This window comes from Pavona decussata, unplaced genomic scaffold (genome assembly GCF_977016875.1).
Source record: "Pavona decussata unplaced genomic scaffold, jaPavDecu1.1 SCAFFOLD_19, whole genome shotgun sequence".
Taxonomy (NCBI): Eukaryota; Metazoa; Cnidaria; class Anthozoa; order Scleractinia; family Agariciidae; genus Pavona; species Pavona decussata.
The window spans coordinates 2,143,402-2,163,451 of NW_028145442.1; the positions used below are offsets into that span (position 1 = coordinate 2,143,402).

At 39.9% G+C, this 20,050-nt stretch overlaps 2 protein-coding genes and 1 long non-coding RNA gene across 6 annotated transcripts; 2 read left to right on the plus strand and 1 right to left on the minus strand.

Moving 5' to 3' along the window:
- The first annotated feature begins 108 nt into the window (after window positions 1–108).
- On the plus strand, window positions 109–11,224 carry LOC146487012 (heterogeneous nuclear ribonucleoprotein A1-like). 3 transcript variants are annotated; one of them, XR_014858396.1, is made up of 3 exons: window positions 114–1,131; window positions 8,994–9,741; window positions 9,790–11,224. XR_014858396.1 is itself a non-coding variant. In XM_085091555.1 (2 exons), exon 1 carries the CDS (start codon window positions 248–250, stop codon window positions 1,121–1,123), a length of 876 nt encoding a protein of 291 aa, XP_084947681.1. In that variant the 5' UTR covers window positions 109–247; the 3' UTR covers window positions 1,124–1,131; window positions 1,564–1,854. The 3 variants fall into 3 exon arrangements, 2 of the variants coding, with proteins under 2 accessions (XP_084947681.1, XP_084947689.1); XM_085091555.1 differs by lacking the exons at window positions 8,994–9,741; window positions 9,790–11,224 and adding an exon at window positions 1,564–1,854 and having other exon boundaries at window positions 109–1,131; XM_085091563.1 differs by having other exon boundaries at window positions 8,994–11,224.
- LOC146487013 (uncharacterized) lies at window positions 3,472–7,209 on the minus strand. Its single transcript, XR_014858401.1, has 2 exons — window positions 6,308–7,209; window positions 3,472–6,243 (listed from the first exon to the last, which is right to left on the minus strand). It is a non-coding gene; the product is annotated as an uncharacterized LOC146487013 (long non-coding RNA).
- A 2,031-nt stretch (window positions 11,225–13,255) lies between the features above and the next one.
- Window positions 13,256–19,313, plus strand: LOC146487014 (RNA-binding protein Musashi homolog 1-like). Of its 2 annotated transcripts, XM_085091476.1 has the most exons (3): window positions 13,264–13,384; window positions 13,867–14,065; window positions 17,751–19,313. In XM_085091476.1, the coding sequence occupies exon 3, from the start codon at window positions 17,763–17,765 to the stop codon at window positions 18,711–18,713; it is 951 nt and encodes a 316-aa protein (XP_084947602.1). In that variant the 5' UTR covers window positions 13,264–13,384; window positions 13,867–14,065; window positions 17,751–17,762; the 3' UTR covers window positions 18,714–19,313. The 2 variants fall into 2 exon arrangements, with proteins under 2 accessions (XP_084947599.1, XP_084947602.1); XM_085091473.1 differs by lacking the exon at window positions 13,867–14,065 and having other exon boundaries at window positions 13,256–13,384.
- Window positions 19,314–20,050: the final 737 nt, after the last annotated feature.

A 20,050-nucleotide genomic window follows, 5' to 3' on the forward strand; every position in this document is an offset into this window, starting at 1 on the left:
TCTTGTCGGAACCAATCAAAATAAATTCTACCAAAGGCGTTCAACCAATCAAATTCAAGCACATCGAACACGTGCAAAGTATTCTTGGCACAGCCGGCCGTGTGCTTTCTCTCTCTTTCTTTTCCGCGTCCCCCATAGCGTGAGAAGATCTGTACCTTCTACTTTGAAAAATTTGCTGTGTTTTCTTCTCTAACAAAACTGTTTTAAGGCACGAAGAGACATATTTTCCACAAAGAAACTTTGAAGCATGGAGTCAAACCAAGACGACCGTCTCAAGAAGCTTTTTGTTGGCGGTATACCCCGAGATACGAGCGACGACACTCTGAAAGAGTACTTTGGTGAATACGGGGAGATGTCGGACTGTGTTGTAATCCGCGATTCAGCTAAGGCTTCTAGAGGGTTTGGTTATGTGACTTACGTTGACCCGAAAAGCGTTATAGACGTTTTGCAGTACAAGAAGAAACAGCCTCACACCATTGACGGGAAAGAAGTTGAGGTTAAGCGTGCCATTCCTCGAGATGACCAAAGCCCGACAGCTCATCTCAAAACGAAGAAAATCTTCATCGGTGGCCTAGCGGACGAGGCAACTGCAGAGGACATCAAGAGTGGCCTCGCTGATCGCGTTCGTGGCATCCAACCGAACAATGTTGATTTAATCATGAGAAAAAACGACGACGGTAGTGTGTCAACTAAGCATCGCGGTTTCTGCTTTGTCGAATTCGAGGACGAGGACATTGTCGACGAACTCTGCTGTACGAAAAAAATCAACATATGTGGCAAGACGGTGGAGATCAAGAAAGCTGAACCCAAAGAGAAGAACGAGAAAGGCGGAGGACGCGGTGGTGGACGTGGCGGTAGTCGTGGGGGGTACAGTCGAGGTGGTCGCTCTGGCGGTGGAGGGGGTGGTGGGTTTGGCGGTTATCAGGGTGGCGGTGGTGGCGGTTACGACCAGTCATTCCAGTACTATCAAGGATACTATCCAGGCTACGATTCGAGTGCCATGTATGGGTCAGGAGGCTACGACAACACGGCCTACCCACAAGCACCTTCAAACTATGGCCCACAAGGCGGCTTTGGTGGTGGTGGTGGTGGACGAGGGGGTCAACGTTACAGGCCATATTAGGAGTTGAGGTAAGAACAAATTATTCAGTGACTATTGTGTGTGCCTAATGCCATGTCACTAAAAGTTTAATACAATGTTGAGATGTACAGTTGTCTGTGCAGGGTGTATTGCAGAGTTTGGATGCTCAACCGGTCTGGTACTTAACAAAATTCACTTCTAACAGACATCATTTCTACTGTAATTTGAAGGAAATTCAGTCATTCTATTTCATTATCTTGGGGTAGTGGTGTTCAAAGGTTGGGATTCATGCTACGAATACCGGTACTTTTGGTTGATTGTGGCGTGCCTGTGTTAAATGGTTTTAGATTCTTGCTTGCCCACAGTGTTGTCTGCTGCCACTGAAAGGGGGCGGAAGAGATCAGTATCAATGCTTAATTGTGTAAGTGAGACTAACTGTTGTTGCTCAAAGGAAGCTAAGCCTGTTCTGTTCTGATACCTAGGTTTCGTTGCATTTGAAGTCTAAGTCGACATAGCCAGACATAAGTTACGTTAAGGCCCAAGACCTAGGCTTCCAAGGAAACACAGTGTTGCAGTTGCAGTCAATCCTCCAGTTAAGATGCAGTGTAGGCTACCCCACAATCGCAGACATCTTCCTGTAGACAGAGTTCAACAAGTTGCAGTATTTTATTAGGAAACTTTTTATTTGACACTTGCATTTTTTAGAATGATGTATACACAACCTTAGCTGTTATTAAAGTTGATTAGGATTAAGAATAAAGGAGTTGATCTTACTCAGGAGTGGTTTAAATAGTTTCCTTTCAGAAGTTGAAGTGGTTTCAGTTAAAAAAAAAAGCACAGGACTTGTTGTAATCTCCAAGTTGAACAAAGAAGAGCAAACCCTATGTGACCTATTGCAGAGCTCAAAAATATGCCTCTTATAGTTAAAAGCAGGGAGATACATTTAACCAATCCAGGTGTAAATTTCATTCTGTATTGCAGCTTTTTCTCTTTTATATTTAAATCTATGTAGTCAAACACTCTAAGTAATTGAAATTCTTCAAACAAGACAATTATCTACAAGTCACTTGAGGAAGGCAGTTGAAAATTTTATTGATGTAATTCTTGCATCATTTGCTTGCTAAAATCATCATAGCATGGTCAGATTTTTCTTATTTACAGCAGTCAACTCTCAGTTCTTTGCCTCAGTTACTTGAAGTTGAGTTTTGGTGTATTCCAGTGAAAGAAAGCTGTTAAATTAATGCACGAATGCTTGTTCTTGTTTCCATTGAAAACTGTCTTCAAGCTTTGATTAATTTCGAGTAACTTACAGATTTCTCCTCTGGTGGTTTGCCCAAAACTCCTCAACTTTTGCATGTTTCCCTGTAATTCTGTCAGAATTTAACCCCATCACAAACCTAGCACCAATATTCCCTTCCAGTTAATTTAAGAAATCGTGTTCCCATCTTTTCAAGGAAGTGCTTCTAATGAACCTATCATTGGCTATCCCTTGAGGGGAGACCCCAGGATTGAAGACCTTTTTGTGGGACTTGGAGGGAGATTTCATTGATAAATTGCCAGGCAAGGAGGTGAAAGCAAGGGAAGTTTGTTTTCTCTCGCCTTATCCTGCAGGGAAATTAGGGGCCGTTGTAAAACAAGAAGCCTTGTAATACTTGTAAACAAAGGGCAAACAGATTACTGTAAATGAAGTTTCGTGGTCCTATGACACATGCTTTGAAGAGTTTGACGATGGATTGGATCTGTCTGCTTGGTTATTGTCGTACAAATCCATCCAATGGTCCAAATTGTGATATATGTGAGATATGGTACCCCAGTTTTTGCGACATTTTAATTTTAACAAAGGTGATGCTGACCACAGAGTACCTACCTATTAAGTTCACAATTTATTCTGTGATGAGTCTCTAGGAGGGGCAAATGGTTAACTTTGATTGTTCTCTGTCCCCTGGGAAAGTTAGGAGTTTCAAGAGAGAACTTTACAAAGTCCCCTCCCTTGCCCAGTTATTGACAATGACATAAAAAATTTGTATTTGTTTATTCAACTCAGAAAGCAATAGAAAACCACAAATGCTGCACTTGAGCTGGTTCGGTTTTACACATGAAAGATAGTAGTTATCGGTTCCTCTTTCATGTAGGTCACTGGTGTTTTGAAAATTTAATAGCATTTTGCTCTAAAATTAAATTTACAACGAAGTTCCTCACACACTAACTGGTCTATGTGCCAAAACAGAGCTTATCTGGTGCATTTTCAATTTCAACGCCAAAAATGTCACTTGCAATGGTCTTGCAAAGAACCCCTTCAATGGAGTGTATAAAACTGAGCTTCGGAGGACAATGGCGTGGCAGCCATGTTGGTGTACCATGACTAAAGAAGTCAGTTAAAATGAGAAACGTTGATGGTACACCCACATGAGAAGGGTGCACATGCTCTACTGGGAAATGTGCGTAACTCTTACTGCATTGTACAGCAAAGTAAAGTTGTGGAAAACTGTAGACAAGATTGATCTGGTATTGTCTAGGAAAAGTAGAAAAAATTTCTTTCAAATCTTGTAATTAGCCTCAAAATGCAAACTTCAAGGTGGTCTTGTCCAGATACAAAACAGCTGAGATCATCACTTTTGGCCCATTTTTAAACCATGTGGCTTTTGATTGTATTCTCATTAATTTTACCGAACAAAGGTTCCTAGCTAAAGGAAGGCAAATAATGCTTGGTCTGATTTCAGTGATAGCCCACCTGGCAAGACAAAATATATCTCTAGAAAACTGGAAAAGTTTCACTTTGGTGAAACAGTTCAATGATCCAGTGTCTTTCAATAAAGATGCAAATTTTGAATAGTACTTCAAAACCCAATAGACTGTATGAAAAAAATGGCAAAGAAAAAAATGAAACTTGCAAAGTGCATCAAAATCTGTAATGGTACATGGAGATGTAAACCATTGACCCTGTTGAGCTAAATTCTTTTGGGTTTTTTAGTAAAGGCTTTTCTGTGATTCACAATCACCAAAACTAGGCTTCAAGTAAATGAAATGCTCTGTTAAAGTCAGGTGGCTTCATGGTAGAAAGGAAACAAATGCCCATTGAACGACAGTTTTGAGGAAAAACATCCCTTGTAGCAAACCTTTGTGATACATGGCAAACGGTTTCAAATAAGCCTAGACATTTTGGAACACAACAATAGTGAGTCACAAAATGTGACCAGACCGTTAGACCACTGTTAAAACAAGATGCCTGTAATGGCATTTTCGCAGGATTCTTAAAATGTGGCCTCATTTATTCCCATTGTATGCTTCCCGGACTTTTAAAACTATTCTACATTAGCTAATGGATAGTTTGAGTCACAAAGATAGTGTGACGATGTTTCCGTATTCCATTGTGTTACGCTACTTATTGATATAATGGAAATTGCATTACAAAACCGAAAAACATGTGGACTGGCGTTTTCTATTCTGGTAATGTAATTTCAATAAAAGTGTAAGATTTCAAATTGTTTTCGTTTCACCAAAAAAAAACGGAAAGAAAAACAGTCAAAAAGCTTTCCTAAATGAAAACTTATAGTAAAAATTGACAATCAAACCTTTAATCTTTTTGTGAAGTGGATTTCCAGTAGTGTTTAAGCATCAATTTGGCAAAGTGATGTGATGTGTGTTTTAGCTTATCAATGACCTTTCCTTCATTGTGGTTCTACAACTGTCAAACAAAACATGATTCCTTCACCAGGAACTCTCTAATTTCCACCGTTTTAATTGATGACTGCTTCTTAGAAGTTATTCTTTCAATTCACTGCTTCAAAAGGGTTAATTTTCTTTTTGAAAACTGCATAGTTGAGTCCAAAACATGTAAACAATATGGCCACCACAATAGTGGTCAAAAACATCCCTTCTAGGAGAGAGCAGAATTTAATTCAGTTTTAATGAATAAATCAAATGATGATTTGACATCACACAGGTAGGGATGAGGGGCCCCCTCCCTTGTGATATATGCACCAATAATAGATTTTGATTGGGCCGTTTTTGTTGAAGACAATCAGAACAATAGAGCCCTTCTAGGAGAGAGCAGATTAATGAATAAATTAATGTGCAGATTTGACTACCATGTAGAAGAAAAGAAAGGATACCTAGCTCTATTTTAGACATGGGCTGCCCTCAGGCCATCCCATGTAAAAAAACCAACAATTATTGTATCAAAGGCTTTCATAGTGCCTATTGATTTGCTGAGGATTAAAGGTGCAACAGTTTCAAACACCTGGGCAAAATTAAAGAAAAATACACACTTTCTTTTTTTCCCATTGCCTTAATTTGCATGGAGTGTCCTTCCAGCAATGTATTCCATTAAAAAGTAACAAAGCTGTTTTCTAATTTGACTTGGCATTCTGCTGGACTCGTACAACTTGAAACATAACTGTTTGTTTGATGGCCAATAAGAGTAGTGCATAACAACTGGTCTTGAATTAGTAGATTTGTGTTCAAACCTTCTCTCAGTAAAACTGGATTTACCCGGTGCTATGTGTCCCAAATAAACATTCTTGTACTTGCCCGTGGAAGAACACAGTGTAGCTGTTGCCAAATTCGACCGTCGATTGGCATAAAATTCTTCATTTATTTGCATAAACCTCACCATGGCATTTTTATTGAATCCATCACAATGTATACACAGGGCTGTTTCTTATAGTCAGAGTAAGAGGAGACTGGAAATCTACTTGTCCTTTGGTCAGCCATAAAAAAACTGAACACCTCATTCTTAAAATGTTTGACTGCAAAGTAAAAAAAAGAAAAGGAACTCTTTATTCACCAAGTGTTAAAAAAGGTATAGAGGATCATAGGTATCCATCTTTGCATAGTTTGTCGGCTAGAGAATGACTTATTCAGTGATTAATAATTTTATTATCCACTTAGGAACAACCTAGGCCACGATATAATGCCCCCTCAGTTTTGAAGATATTTTAAAGGTGAGGGCACTTCAAGAAAGAATTAATGTGAGGTGAAGAAATTTCGGCTGAGCAGATGTTGCCTAAAGCACAATGTTTTTGATACTATGTTTTGTGACTTAGCGTACACTAAAAATAATACAGTCTTACCTTGAGTAAATGCTTTCCCTTGATCCTCAATGAAAATTTATGCCTAGTTGATGCATGTGTGAACAGTGCGAGCATAAGAAGTTTTTTTTTCTCGTTTTTTGTACTTGTGCTTATTTCAAAAGTCTGAACCAGGGTGAGATGATAGCAATAGAACTTTTTTCTCATTTTTTGTACTTGTGCTTATTTCAAAAGTCTGAACCAGGGTGAGATGATAGCAATAGAACTCAGCAAGGTTGCCACATTAAGGGAGAAGCAATTATCTTCCAATTGAGGGAAGATCCGTGAATCACAACAGAAAAACTCTGAATTCTTTCTCAAAGTCAATGAATTTTATTTTAAGCCCACAGCCTTCTCAAGATTAAAACTTGTGCTAGTACACTATATTCTCAACCTGGGCGTAAATGACCACTGCTTAAACTAATGTTGTTTGGGGATGAATTTGATTCAGCTCCAGGAGGGCTTGTGCCTCCTAAAAACAATGAGTCAAAATACTGATGATAGTAGAAATGGAAAGGGCACATCTTTCGATAAAAGAAAACAGGGTCACTTGAACTCTTGATTGGTTCTTTTAGGGGGATGCGGAATGTTGAAAAATGGTGGAACATCGTACGAATGTATAATTCACTGAGCTAGTCATTCCAGGACCTATTGTCACAGTGAATCAACCCTGGGAATTGTTGAATCAATGTTTGGTTTTAATCAACAGTTGATAAGATAATTTGGCTACCATGAACAGATTTGAGGGTTGTCTTTTTGAGCTTCAGCCCTTTGTTAGCATTCAAATCCCTTCATGGTGGCCAGATTACCTTGTCAACTCTGTTAAGGTTACCCAGGACCTTCACAGGTTTCTTGCGTTTAAGTGATGTAGCGCGTCCAGTTTAAACTGTAGATATCTAAACCCCTATATCAAATTAAAGCTTATAGAGCTGACTATCAAACCATGCCAAGAATTTTGAAATAAAATGAATTGTCGAATTTTTCACGACCTCTAATTGCGAGCGTCCGAATCACCTTTTTAAAGCTACAAGTCTTAGTGAATTTTGTTTTTTGCTAATTTAATTTTTTTGTTTTTTGCTAATTTAATTTGCTCCTCAGTTTCCTGACCCAAAGCGCTAAAAAAACGTGTCTGCATTTTGCCATATTCAATCGCAGTGAAAAGTTATGGAGCATTTTCAAAATAGGATGAAAAAAATGTGGAGTAATCGTACAAAAATCACTCTCGGAGAAAAAATATTTCGAAAGAAAAAATTCGCAGACACATTTTAGTTGTTTATATGTTAAACTAGCTACTGTCCAAATTTGAAGGCAAACGAACAAATTCCTTTTGAGTTTTAGCTCTTTGAAGTGGCTCCTCCAAGTGAAAAAAATTTATTCGAGAAAACAGCGCTAAAAATTCGGCAATTCATTTTATTTCAAAATTCTTGGTTTAGTTGGATAGCCAGCTCTATAAGCTTTAATTTGATATAAGGGATCAGGTATCTACAGTTTAAACCGGACGCGCTACATCGCTTGGATGCGAGACACCTCTGAAGACACCTCTGAAGGTCCCGGGTAACCTTAACAAAACCAAACATTCATTTCTACTCCCCCACCAACACAGCCCCACAGTTTCTTTAGAAACAAACCATCTCATTTGGGGAACATTGTATTGTTAAGAAGCCTACAGTTGTGGCTTCTGTTTTCCCATTGCCCCCTCCTCCCAGGAAATTGCAGAACCACCCCACCCAAAGTTTATTCCAGACTCTGCACAGCTGTATTGTCAAGTACAAAGAATTGTTTAATACAGTGTTTCTGAAAAGAGTGATAGTTGCTAAAGCATTACACACCACTGATACAAACTGATGCAGGTGTACGTTGATAAACCCAGTTTAATAAGTACTTTATTTTGCTTTATTTACCCTGAAAGGGGAAGTATCATGTGAATTTGATGTCATTTCAAAACCTAAAAATGTTTGTCAACAGAAACAAAAAAAATAATTTTCTAGTTTTGTTGTAAACGATCACCCCAGTGGAATAAAACTGTTGATTAGTGCCTCTAGCCAGAGACAGCTTGAGGTCGGAATGGATTGAAACTTGAAAAATGTTAGGCTAATGTTTTTCAAGTTCTTACATTTTTGTTTCCAAAATGCGCAAGAACAGATCACGAGTTGTTCCTTTCAAGGATTGAGCTGATTTTTCCTCTTGTTCTAGAATTGTTTTTTTAATTTTTTTTTTTTTTAACAAAAGAGGTCAGAAAGCCCATGACACTACCCCGTAAATTTCAATTTCTTCCAAGCATTCAAAATTGGCAAAGTGTAAATTAAAACTAGAGCTGACGCTATTATTGTGTTGGCTGTTAAGTTGACCCAGGTGCCATTTCTTTGGCAATAAGGTCAGATCTTTTGTGGCCTAAGAAACTTTCACAACTACACAGCAGAGGTTTCAATAAGTTTTTAAACAGACGGCAAAATCTGCAAAGTAGGTGGCTGATGGAAGTTCAATTTTACTCTTATTTTATTAATTTCGGAGAAAGTAGGCAGTGAATTTAGGTCAATTTGCTTGATATAGATGGCAAATTTCGCCGGTTGCCTGCTCTTATAGAAACCCCTGCACAGTGATTGGGAGAAAAATGTCAATAATTTTATTCCATACAAAATCAGTGCCATATTTGTTTCTCTCAGTTCTTGAGTGTGCTTGGATGTCCAAAAAACTGTGTTCGGCCACCTTAAATTAGGTTGATTTCCATCTGTTGGTCCAGCAGAAATAAAATTTTCCTCTGTAATACCTATTTTGTGATAAAAGTATTGTGTAGTGAGTGTAAGTGCGATGTTAATTAGAAATGGGCTGATTTTTTTCTGTAGTGCTCTCTGAGGTGCAATTACATAAGAGAAAGACAAGGTGTTCTACACCATGTTGCAACTCGCGTGTCTTCAGCTACAGGTCAGAGGGCAAACAATCTCCCCCACAACTCTACAAAAGCGGCCGTTTCTCTTTCTCATTGCTGAAATTTCAAGCAGTTAGCTAAAGAAGCATCAGCAACTGTTTCAGCTGCCTAATATGGTTTGTATCCTTGCTGCAGTTGAAATGGTCAGTTTTCGTTGGTTAAAATGCTAAGTGGGTTTATAAATAGATTGGTTGTGCCAGCACATGTGACGTTTTGGAGAGATCTTGTTCAAACTGGGGTCCTGAAATATACTATTGAAGAATATATGGTATGCGGGCAATGTGTTCCCAAATGCCATAACATTAATTTTCTTCTTATTTTTGACACAAGTTTCAATCAGATCTCATTAAAACCTCACATGATTAAAGTTCATCAAGGTGAACCTGTTAATTTATTGTGACTAATACTTTGTAACTTTTGCACTCACTTGATTAACTTGTCAAGCATTTGTGAAGGCCAGGGATGTACCTCCTTCTCCTGGGAGGCATTTGGGGGTAATTAATGGAACTGTTACTGTTTTGTGGGGAGTATAGAGATGGCACAGTGGTGAGAGCATTCGCCTCCCACCAATGCGGCCCAGGTTTGATTCCTGGGTAGGTGGATTGTTCAGTGCTAGTGCTCTTGGACAGGGGTAGCCTGGAAAGAGTAATCATAGCAAATGACCCGTGTTTACATGTGTCCTGTTTTCTCTTTTAGGATGAGGGGAGGGGAAGGTGTGTTCGTACACATAAAGTAAACTAGGACTGTATTTGGAGACCCGTCAACAAAACGGCCTCCATCCAGGGCATTTGACCATGTTCCAGGTAGCTGGGAATGTGAACGTGATTGCTTTTGCCGTTGTTTTTTTTTTTGTTGTTGTTGTTGTTGGGGGGGGGGGGGGGGGGATGGAGGCCAGGAGGTGGTCTAGATATTCATGGGTTTTTACTTGTTTTGGGGAGTTAAAGTTTTTCAAGGACAGAATTTCGCCTTTGTGAGCGAATGGCTCAAAGGAGCTTCAAATTAGTTTTTTAAGGCATCATGAATATATCTGCAAAACATGAAAAGTCATTGACTGAAGCCAAAATTTGTCCTCAAGGAGAGAGGCCTTGGAGCATTTAAGGCCTTTTTGGCCCAGGGAGGCAGGAATTAGGTTTGATTTCTGCTGCTTAATTGGGTTTGTTTGTTTTTGTGTTGGGGGGAGGGGGGTAATTAATCCTAGATAGGAAGTTGAATAACCCAATCTCCACCAATCTCCAGAAGTTCAAATGCCCTGGGAAGGTTGTTAAGGGGGGGGGGGGGGGGGGGAATAAAATGGATCAGCACATAAATTTCAACCAGTATAAATTTAGTGATGAAGCCTCCTTACTTTTCCAAGGCTTGTTTTGTGTGTTTTGTTCTCCTTTCCAAAACATCAGAAACTCGCAAGCACAGCATATAGGAAATGTTAGCAGTTGTGAGGCAGGGATAGCATAGTGGTGAGAGCACCAATCTTCCACCCCAGGGTCATAGCTAGCATGAGCCAAGACGAAGCACTTGCCTCGTTTAAGATATGGTGTCTAAGAAGGGGTGTGGTGAGGCAGGAAACGAAATTCGGGACGCCATTTACTTGGTGCCATTGTCACCAAAAGGTGTGCATTTTACACTTGGCCAAGACTGGTTTTTTGAAGAAATATCCGTGAAAAAGGCTAAAAATAGCATCTCAGAGCTCCTGCAGACCTCACTAGATGCTGGTGACTTTGGCGTTTGCAGGTTCCATTTGCAACACCTGCCTCCGATCATTCCCTTCTCCTGAAAGTCTTGTAGCGGTCTGTGGGCCGGCCGGGTAGCCTTCACTTGGTTATAACCTGTCATCAGTTGTGGGTTGAGTTTGTTCTGCTGCTTGCTCTCAATCTATTCCCCCCCCCCCCCCCCCAAAAAAAAAAAAAAAAAAACATTTCCACATACCCTTAGCAATTAAAATTAAGATGCATGTGATATGGTAGTTGAATTATTTTGTTCGTATACCTTGGCTCCAAAGGTATTTTGACCTGTATTTGCTCTAGATTCTGTTGCAGACCACTCGGAGAGAGAAGAATTTGTGTTTGCCAAGAAATGGTTTGATGTTTGATTTTGTCGTTGTTGCCTTTATAATGACAGTCTTTATATTATTAAAGATCAGCTGACAAAATATTTTGCTTTGTTGTTCTCTTCTGTTTCCACTTTGTACACTACCTCGCGAGCAGAGGACCTATGTGCCGGCGGGCGAATAAGAAAGTTTGAAAGGAAGGTCGCGCCCAAAAACCTTACAAAAGTCGCATTCAACCATTCAAGGTAGCGTGGTAACAACATATAAAAGAAAAGATGAGGTTTTTTATGTCGTGATGTGTCGTTCAAACTGGTGACTACTTGAACCTCTTCAACTGGTTCGGGCCACAAATTGAAAAAAGTGGTCGTATCAACGAAGTTAAGGCGGGGTTCCCCTGTCCTTTGTTCCCCACCGACGCAGCACGCCACCGCAGTTTCTATAAAAACTAACCCCCCTGTCCCAATCCAAGACGTCTTGACTTGTCAAAGGGATCCCTGCCCTTGGAGTTACCAAGAACCACATTTTTTTCTTTCCGTCTGCATGTCATGTTTTCTTGATTTGATAACCATGCAAACCTCAAGATCTCCAGTAGTGCCAGGCTCGTAGCGGGGGGAGGGGCAGGGGGGGGCTTGACCCCCCCCCCCCCCAGAATTTTTGGAAGTTGAAAAGCAATATGCCCAAAAATATATAATTAAAACAAAATTCTGACGCTGACGCTGCAAGTGCCTTTTCACAACCTTTAATAGTCTGTTTACTACCTGTCAGTTTCCTTCGCTAACAGGCACTCGTATCTTTTGAATCGGAAATAAGAATCAAAATGGATTGAAATCAACCAATCTGAAGTCGTAAGCCGTAAAAGCTGTCGGGGTGGGGGGGAGGGAGGGGTAGTTTGTTTCACCAATTTTCCAAGCCCCCTCAGTTGTTTTAGCCTTGCTACGGGCCTGAGTGCCTAGAAGGAGGGGGAGGGATTGGGGGGGGGGGGGGTAGGAAGAAAATAAGAGGGAAAAAGTGAGAGGAACGTCTACCCTTAACAAAAAAAAAAAGCGGACAGTTTGCCTTGAATAAGCCCAGCAATTCAATCTCCAATCATGTCTGCCACGCAAGCTAGTTTATGTAGAAACTGTTCACAGTCAATAAGTATATAACTGCAGACATACGTTTGAAACGATAACTTTGGTTCTGAATTTGCTGATTAGCTGACTGATTCACTTGACAATACGTCTTAGTACATTTTATCCTCCTTGTACCCTCCTCGTTCCCATTTGCCCCTTCTAGGCTTATCCAGCAGACCCCCTTTACTTGCTCGCAAAAAGTACTTCACATGCGACTGTTGCTTCGTAATTGTTCCGCACGTCATTTCCGGTCTAACCATCTCGTGTTTCCTGTAAGCGCAAGGTGCGGGTCTCCTCACCCCCAGGAAGAATTCCTGAGCTCGACCATTAGCAAGAGAGGATGAGCCTCATCCTCTCTTGCCATTGGGCAGTCCGGTATTCACGCGAATCCTTATCGTGTTCGATCATCTTCTGTACCCGTAACCCCTGAACAGCGCCAGGTTGCGGTTCGGACGCTTGAGTTGGTTTGAAGCGGGAAAAGTGACCGTCAGGTGACTGTTGACCAACCTCGTTCCGAGAGTTTTTCCCTTCCCAATTTTACAAGGGAAAAGCCATGGGAACGAGGTTGACCGTTGGTCAAAAATCTATTAACCTTTCTGGGGTAGATACATTTGTAGATTGAGCCTTGGCCTAGCTTGTACCTTTTGTCGCTTTGCCTTTTGTCAGGTCGTCGCAGCAGGGTTCGTACGGGTCATGGAAAACCTGGAAAGTCATGGAATTTTAGAATTTCATTTTCCAGGCCTGGAAAGTCATGGAATTTTGGTGTGGGTTATGGAAAGGAAAATGATGTTTACTAAAAAGTACAAAATAAATTGATTTTTTTTGCGAAGACAATAGTAAAAACATACCCAAAATGAAACATGATCTCCAAGAAAATAGTCAAATTTAGGTCATGGGTAACTTGGAGAAGTCACGGAAAAGGTCATGGAAAGTCATGCAATTTCAAAAGCTCAAAAGAGTACGAAACTTGTCGCAAGCACCACGCGGATTGCCCTGGGGACGAAGTTGCCTTTTACGGCGCGCGGGCTCAGGAGATCGGGCAGGGCACGTGACTTGTGCGTTTCGTCGTCACTGTGAGTCCGCTCCTTCGTGTGTAGCAGTTTCAACTTCAGAGTATCCGCCTTCTTGAAAGTCTAATTTTCCCACTTCAAGGTAAGGTTTATTTAATTTGTCTATTATACCTGTTTCCCTTTGAGCTATTTTCTTTTTCTGAGGCACATTTAAAGCTTTTCTTGTCAGTGTGAAGGACTTTCTTGTTGTCGTGTTTTGTAATACCCGGGGTTTTCAACTCAATCGTTGAATCAATTGTTCACAAGAATATTGTGTAATGTCAGGTTTTGAAAACTCAGAACTTAAGGGTGAAATTTCGTTCTAAAGGGGCTTTTTAACATTGAATGCAAGAATGGTAGTGTATTGGGCTGTGGAAAGTTCTGAGATACCAACATTTTGCGAACTTTTTCCTGACCACGTGTATTGAAAGCGAAGCTTTCATCTTAATTTATTCAATGACGCTTTTGGGAACCGCGTGGTCTTCAATATTTTTTGCAGCAAGCCAAGTTTTCGAAATGTTTTTTTACACGCTAAATACTTAAAGAAAAACAAATATGGTACTGAACTGACAGTTGTGTTGGCAGAACACTCGAATTGCGACTTCTGCCGCCGTGAGATCAGAGCTGTGCGTACTAACATGGCGTCGACGGATGAAACGGCGTCAGACGATGACAAAGGCATTGGATGAAGCTACAAGGCGGGAGCTGATCCGAGGCTGGGTAACTACTACTACATAAAGCAGGCCAGTCAGGGCTATAGATCGACGGAACCCCCGAAAAACATGTATGTTTGACACGGTAGAGCTTGTTTGAGATTGGATAGGGCAAGAAGAATTTCCGGTAACAGAATTTCCTGACGAAGTTTCAGTTGAAGCTTTCATTGATTCCATGAATTGGGAGATACAGGTCTTGAATTTCAGAAGAAGTTTTTCCTGAGTCCTGACGCTTTCTGAGAGAACAAAATAGATGAAGAAATTCTCAGTGCCAACTTCAAGTATGAAGTCTTGCTTTCCTAAACTTTCCTATCCTTTGAGGACAAAGAAAGGTTGTTACAGAGTTTTTCATCAAGTTTTCATGGTGTTGCAGAGTTTTTCATCCAGGTTTCATGGTTCCGGTTTCAGCAGTTCGTTTCTCGTTTCTGTGAAAGGTACAGAGAAGCTTTCCAACCAAGAGTGAAGTTTAATACGAGTGACTTATTTTCTCTACAACACTGTTTGTCTTTTCTCACATACGTGCTTCAATTATTTTTTCTTGAATTTCTGTGGTGTTTGTGTTTTCCTTTTTACTGTTATTTTTTTTTTCAAAGGGCCTATTTGCAGTTATCCAAATTGACATAAGTTTGCAACCAGCAATGATTATTTATACTAGGATCTGTTATAAATATATTTTTTCTGTTTTCCTGAAATCCAGAGCAGTATTTTAGCACATGCTTTAGGCCAGTTTCTTGAGTACTGCAATGGATATAAATGCACAAATACAAATGCAAATAAGTGAACAATAAAGTTGTTTCTTTTGTGAGGTTAGCCTAATTGCACCTTTACCAAACCAGCCAATTGTTTTTGATTACATATTTTATGGCTTCATTCACCAACTCCGTGTGCGAGGCATTGTAAGGGTGTTTTTAAATTGAAGCTTAATGGAAAAAATAAACTTTTCTGTGCATTTACCAATTGCTGGTGTAAACTAAGTTTCAAAATTGCCACTAGTGCAAACTAGGATATAGGCCAAGGTAAAAACAAAAGGAAAGACAAATTGTAGTTATTTTTGGCAATTTGGTGTTGGTGGTGTTCCAAAGAAAGGTTGAACATCAGTTAGACAGTCCCAAAGGTAGTAATTTTATATGATCAGTTACTTGGTTCCAGTCAGAACACAACTTTTTTTTAAGCTTTTCACTTTCTAGTACACTTGTCATCTCTAAAGAGTGCACGAAAAGTTCATTCGTTTCTGGTGATCAGTATTTTTGACACAAGAATTATTTCATTTTCACAAGTTGTACAAGTTTTCTGCTGAGTAAAATAGTAGAGAAACCATAATTGTTTGTGAACTTGCCCTGTTCAAAATTTATTTGTAAGGTTAATAAGTATTGAATCACTTTAAAAAGATGTCTGCCCAATTTTACAGGGACATTTTAATGCTGCACTGTGTGATCATTTCAAACTGTTTCTTTGTTTTGCACACCGAAAAACTTAAATCTGCAACAGGTTTGTTACCTTTGCAACTAAGTTTGGAACTTCAGTGCTCATTGGCAGTCTGTTTAAAGTGATTCTTGTGGCTGTTGGGCACTTTTTATCTTGTGTTGCTTTTAACATTGCCCAAGGGACTGTGTCACAGTGAGTTGTTTTGCAAAAATTCTAGTGAACATGAAATGCTCTGGAATTCAAAACCCAGAAACAGTAGAAGAGGCTATGTCATAAGGGTTTTCAATGTTCTTTTGGCCAAGACATTGCTGAAATTAAGACATACAAGGTTTTTGAAGAATCTGGAATTCAAAAAAGTATGGGAAAAATGGAACATAGGGGGGATTTTTTTGAAAGCTACAACAAGTGCTTAATCGCTCACTCCATTAACCAAAATGTTCAATTGCAGAATCATGAGAACTCCTCTACTCATTACGATCCACTGTGTGATTGACTCATCATAACCTTTTGTTTGTAAAAAAAGAAAATAATGGTTTGGGAAAAGTGTGGAAAAAAGTCTTGAACAAACATGTGTACAAACACAAACCCTTTATCCGGAGCAGTTCTTGTTCAACAAAGGTTACTTGCAAGGCTGAGATCCACTCCCACTCAGTCCATCTGTAATCAGACATTTATTGATACAGTCAAACCTCACATAAGTGACCACCCAAAATGTCAAGGCCGGGTGGTCGCTTACAAAAAGTCAGACTACAAGTCTAAATTTTGAGCTCATTAGCATAAGGTAAATCCAGAGATTAACTCCATTCGCCAATGCTCATCTGAACCCATTAAACAACTTTTGGTAGCCACAAAACTATATTGCCAAAGAATTCAGTATCCAAGTTGATGGTTTGCTTGTGATAAATTACAACATTACAGAGAATGCGACAAGTCTAGTTTGTGTAACCCGGTATCTCCAATTGTGATATTTAGTTCCCCTGTACTGCCCAAGAATGTGCGTGATAATGTTTCAAAGGCAAATTGTCCAACCTCTGACTGGGCATAGATATAAGGACTGGACATATGTGACAAGTGATCGCTTACGGGAGAAAATTGCAAACTGACATCTCTAAAAGTGGTGGCATTTGCCTACAATAGATGGTTGCTTACCAGGGGCTGCAACTAAGTAAAAGTGGTTGCTTAAGAGAGGTGGTCGCAAGGGGAAGTTCGACTGTAGTTTCAGAAAATTAGTACCAATTTGTCTTTAAGCTTCTGGTAAGACTAATAATAGATGACATGGCCCCTTCTAAGTTTTTACTGCTGTCAATCATCATACTTGTAACTTTATTTTGAAACACTGGCCACAGACATCTAAAAGCCAGTTTCCATGTAGAGTGTTTATATGCAGTGCAATAGTTTTAAGACCAATTATTGGACACTGAAAAGTAAAATGGGAAAGCAGATCAAAAATCATAACAATTCAAACCTGTGAAGGTAAACTTCCTTGTTTTCTGAACAGTCTGCTGCAGTGATTGACAACAGTGAAAATTGTAACTGTTTATCAAGTTTTGAACTCCATAGTTGGCATGTGACTAAAAGGCACAGTATCTCAGTAGGAAGAGTGAAGTGGACGTTATTTTAGTAAAATTTTGGAAGGGAAAGCAAACTTTTTATGATTTCTTCAAGAAAGAAGGGATTGCCCAGGCCAACTGATGTTTAAGTGTTGCAATGCATTTCCATCCTGGCAATCGGTAGTCAAGTGTTCTTATTACATTTCTTTGTTATAAGTATGTTTGGCTTTTCAAATTGTTACTAAAAATAGCTGACACGGTCCCTTTTAAACAGTAGAAAGCTTGTAAATATTGTTACTGTAATTAATTTTGGGTTGTTATACTTGCATCACCTCAATCTAGGTGATCTTCATTTTTCAAATCTGAAAATTATTCCATTGTTCTAATAAAATTTTGTCAAACTTTCCTGTGTGAAGTACTTTTTTAAAAAAAATGTAGTTTCTGATTTGCGTACTGTTTAATGTGAAATAAAATTTTCATAACGTTTTTGTTTGCAGGATTAAAATTTAGTTTTTGCTTCCAGTCTGCGGCATATGTTACGTAGACTCCGTTCAACTGAGCGCAGCTCCCTTTGAATGCAGTTTCATTGAAATTTTTCTTTTAAGGAGTATTTTCATTAATATGGTACACAAAAGTGTTTCATGACATGTTGCATCAACAAGCCAAAGTGTTATTTGGAGGTTTCACCTTCATCAATTGGGGATAAGGGATGTTATTTAAGACTAGATGATGATATGTTCACCAATAAATTATTGATTGTAGCTCTTTGTTTTGCTTGTAGGTATTATCTAACATGGCTACAGAAGGCTGGGAAGATAATCCCGATCTCAAGAAGCTGTATGTCGCTAAACTATCGCCTGAAACCACTGACGATAGTCTACATGCGTACTTCAGCCAGTTTGGAGCTGTCACTGAAGTGAAGATCCTCCAGGATGCGACAGGGACCTCAAGAGGGTTTGCATTTGTAACGATGACCGACCAAGCAGTTGTTGATAACATCTTGGAGACCAGACCACATACCATTGATGGCCAGACTGCGTTTTTGAGGCGTGCAATTCCAAGAGATGATCCAAATCCTCTGGCCCAAACCAAAACTAAGAAGCTTTTCATAGGAGGGCTGAATGAAGAAGCCACAGAGGAGGACATCAAGGATGTGCTGGCCATCTTCACTCGCCACCCACCAGAGCAAATCAAACTTATGCGTGACAGAAACACCAACAAGTTCAAGGGCTATGCTTTTGCCATATTCCACAGTGAAGACATAGTGGACAAGTTGTTCATTGTCAGGAACTGCACAATCAAAAACAAGAAAGTGGAACTAAAGAAAGCAGAGGAGATGGGCGGACCAGGAGGACGCGGAGGAGGTGCAGGAGGTCGTGGGCGTGGAGGTAGTGGATTCAGAGGTGGAAGAGGTGGTGGTTCACGTGGTGGTGGTGGTGGTGGTGGTGGCGGCGGTTGGGGTGGATATCCTCCATCCCCGTTTGGTGGTGGTGGAGGTTATGATGCGTCTGAATATGATTACTCTGCAAGTGGTTCATATGATTATAATGGTTATGGTGGGTATGGTAGTTACGGTGGTTACAGTGGTGGTGGTGGTGGTTATAGTAGTGGTGCTTATGGTGGCGGTTACACTAGTATGGGGCAGTACACCCCGGAGCCCTCAGGTTATGGGCCAAACAGGCGTGGTGGTGGTGGACGTGGAGGGGGGCGTGGTGGCGGCAGCGGTGGATATCGTCCTTACTGAGTGAAGCGAAAGAACAAAGACTTGCTTGTTTGGACATTTTACTTTGCTGATCTACATCATGAAGTTGCTTACTTTTAAGTGTGATTATTTCATTGACTGGACATAAGCAAAGTTTGCAAATCTCACGGAAACTTGCCCTAGTGTCAGTTGGAGTGAAACTTGTGACTGATATTTTCTAGTAGCTTGATTCTTTAGCGCTTTGCCATTGTGATTAACATTAGAATGCGAGTACTTCAATTTCTAAGATTTTGTGAGGTTACTCGATATGCGTATGTATATGAAAATAATTTCCTCTTACTTTTGTCCAACAGGCAATGCATGATTGTGTCTTTAAGTAGTGTTTTTAAAGGAAACAGACCTGACATAGTTTCAATTTTACTTTGCTTGATGCTTTGTAAAACATTAAAGGCATGCAAATTGATAGTAGCACCAGGTCTAAGGAAATGTTTTGTTGCATTAGTAATACTGTGTATGAGATATGTAGTCTTGTAAAATACAGCATGTTCTTTAATATCTGTTGAGATGCTCAACTCCTTTCAAGTTGTATTTATGAAGTTTTTAACCTTTGTATCCAATAAAGTATCCAAGCTTTTATTTGCATTTTTTTATGTAAGAATTTTTCTCTCCTCAAAGTATAAAAAGATCGAGGGAAGGGCTTCAGGCCTTGGACTTGCTGTTATTTTCATTTCCAAAAGTGTGATCCTCATGATGATCGTTTTGTTAGTTATAAGAAAATATATTTTGCCAAAAAAAGTTAATTCTTTGATGAGAAAAAATATACTTACGTTCTGTTACTCAACGTACAAAGACGGAATCCCTTAGGTTTCATTAATTCCAATATACCATTACCTCATCATGGTATTTTTAGATGTTGATATAGGTCCATCCTTGGACCTCTGCCCACGAAAATCCCTTCCACCCAACTAACTGCCCCTGGGTCTCCAAGAATGATGCAGGTCCAGGTAAGGGGAATCCACTGGTACCGGAGTGCCTTAGGCCATGTTCACATTTGGTTCCCGAGTGTGATTCTAGCCGTGCACTGATTTGAATGCACCCTTTTAGCAAGTTTCCACGCTAGAATTCGGGTGCGGTGTCCATTCCCGAGTACAAGGTCAAGACCTTGTGTTCAGACACTGAAGTAGGCACCGGTTCCTTGTGTGCATGTGTTTATATTTTGTTCCCGCACCAAGTGTGAACAAAACCTAAGATTTTGCACAAGGGCCAGACTCATACCCAGTAGCTAATTACGTGTTTTGTGGGGTGAGAAGATTAAATACAAGGATGGATACCCCCTGCGCCTCAATCCATCCTCGTACCGGTATATCCAATCTTCTCAT

Coding starts and splice junctions, on each gene's coding strand:
- LOC146487012 (XM_085091555.1), top strand. CDS start 248: ATGGAGTCAAACCAAGACGACCGTCTCAAGAAGCTTTTTGTTGGCGGT.
- LOC146487014 (XM_085091473.1), top strand. CDS start 17,763: ATGGCTACAGAAGGCTGGGAAGATAATCCCGATCTCAAGAAGCTGTAT.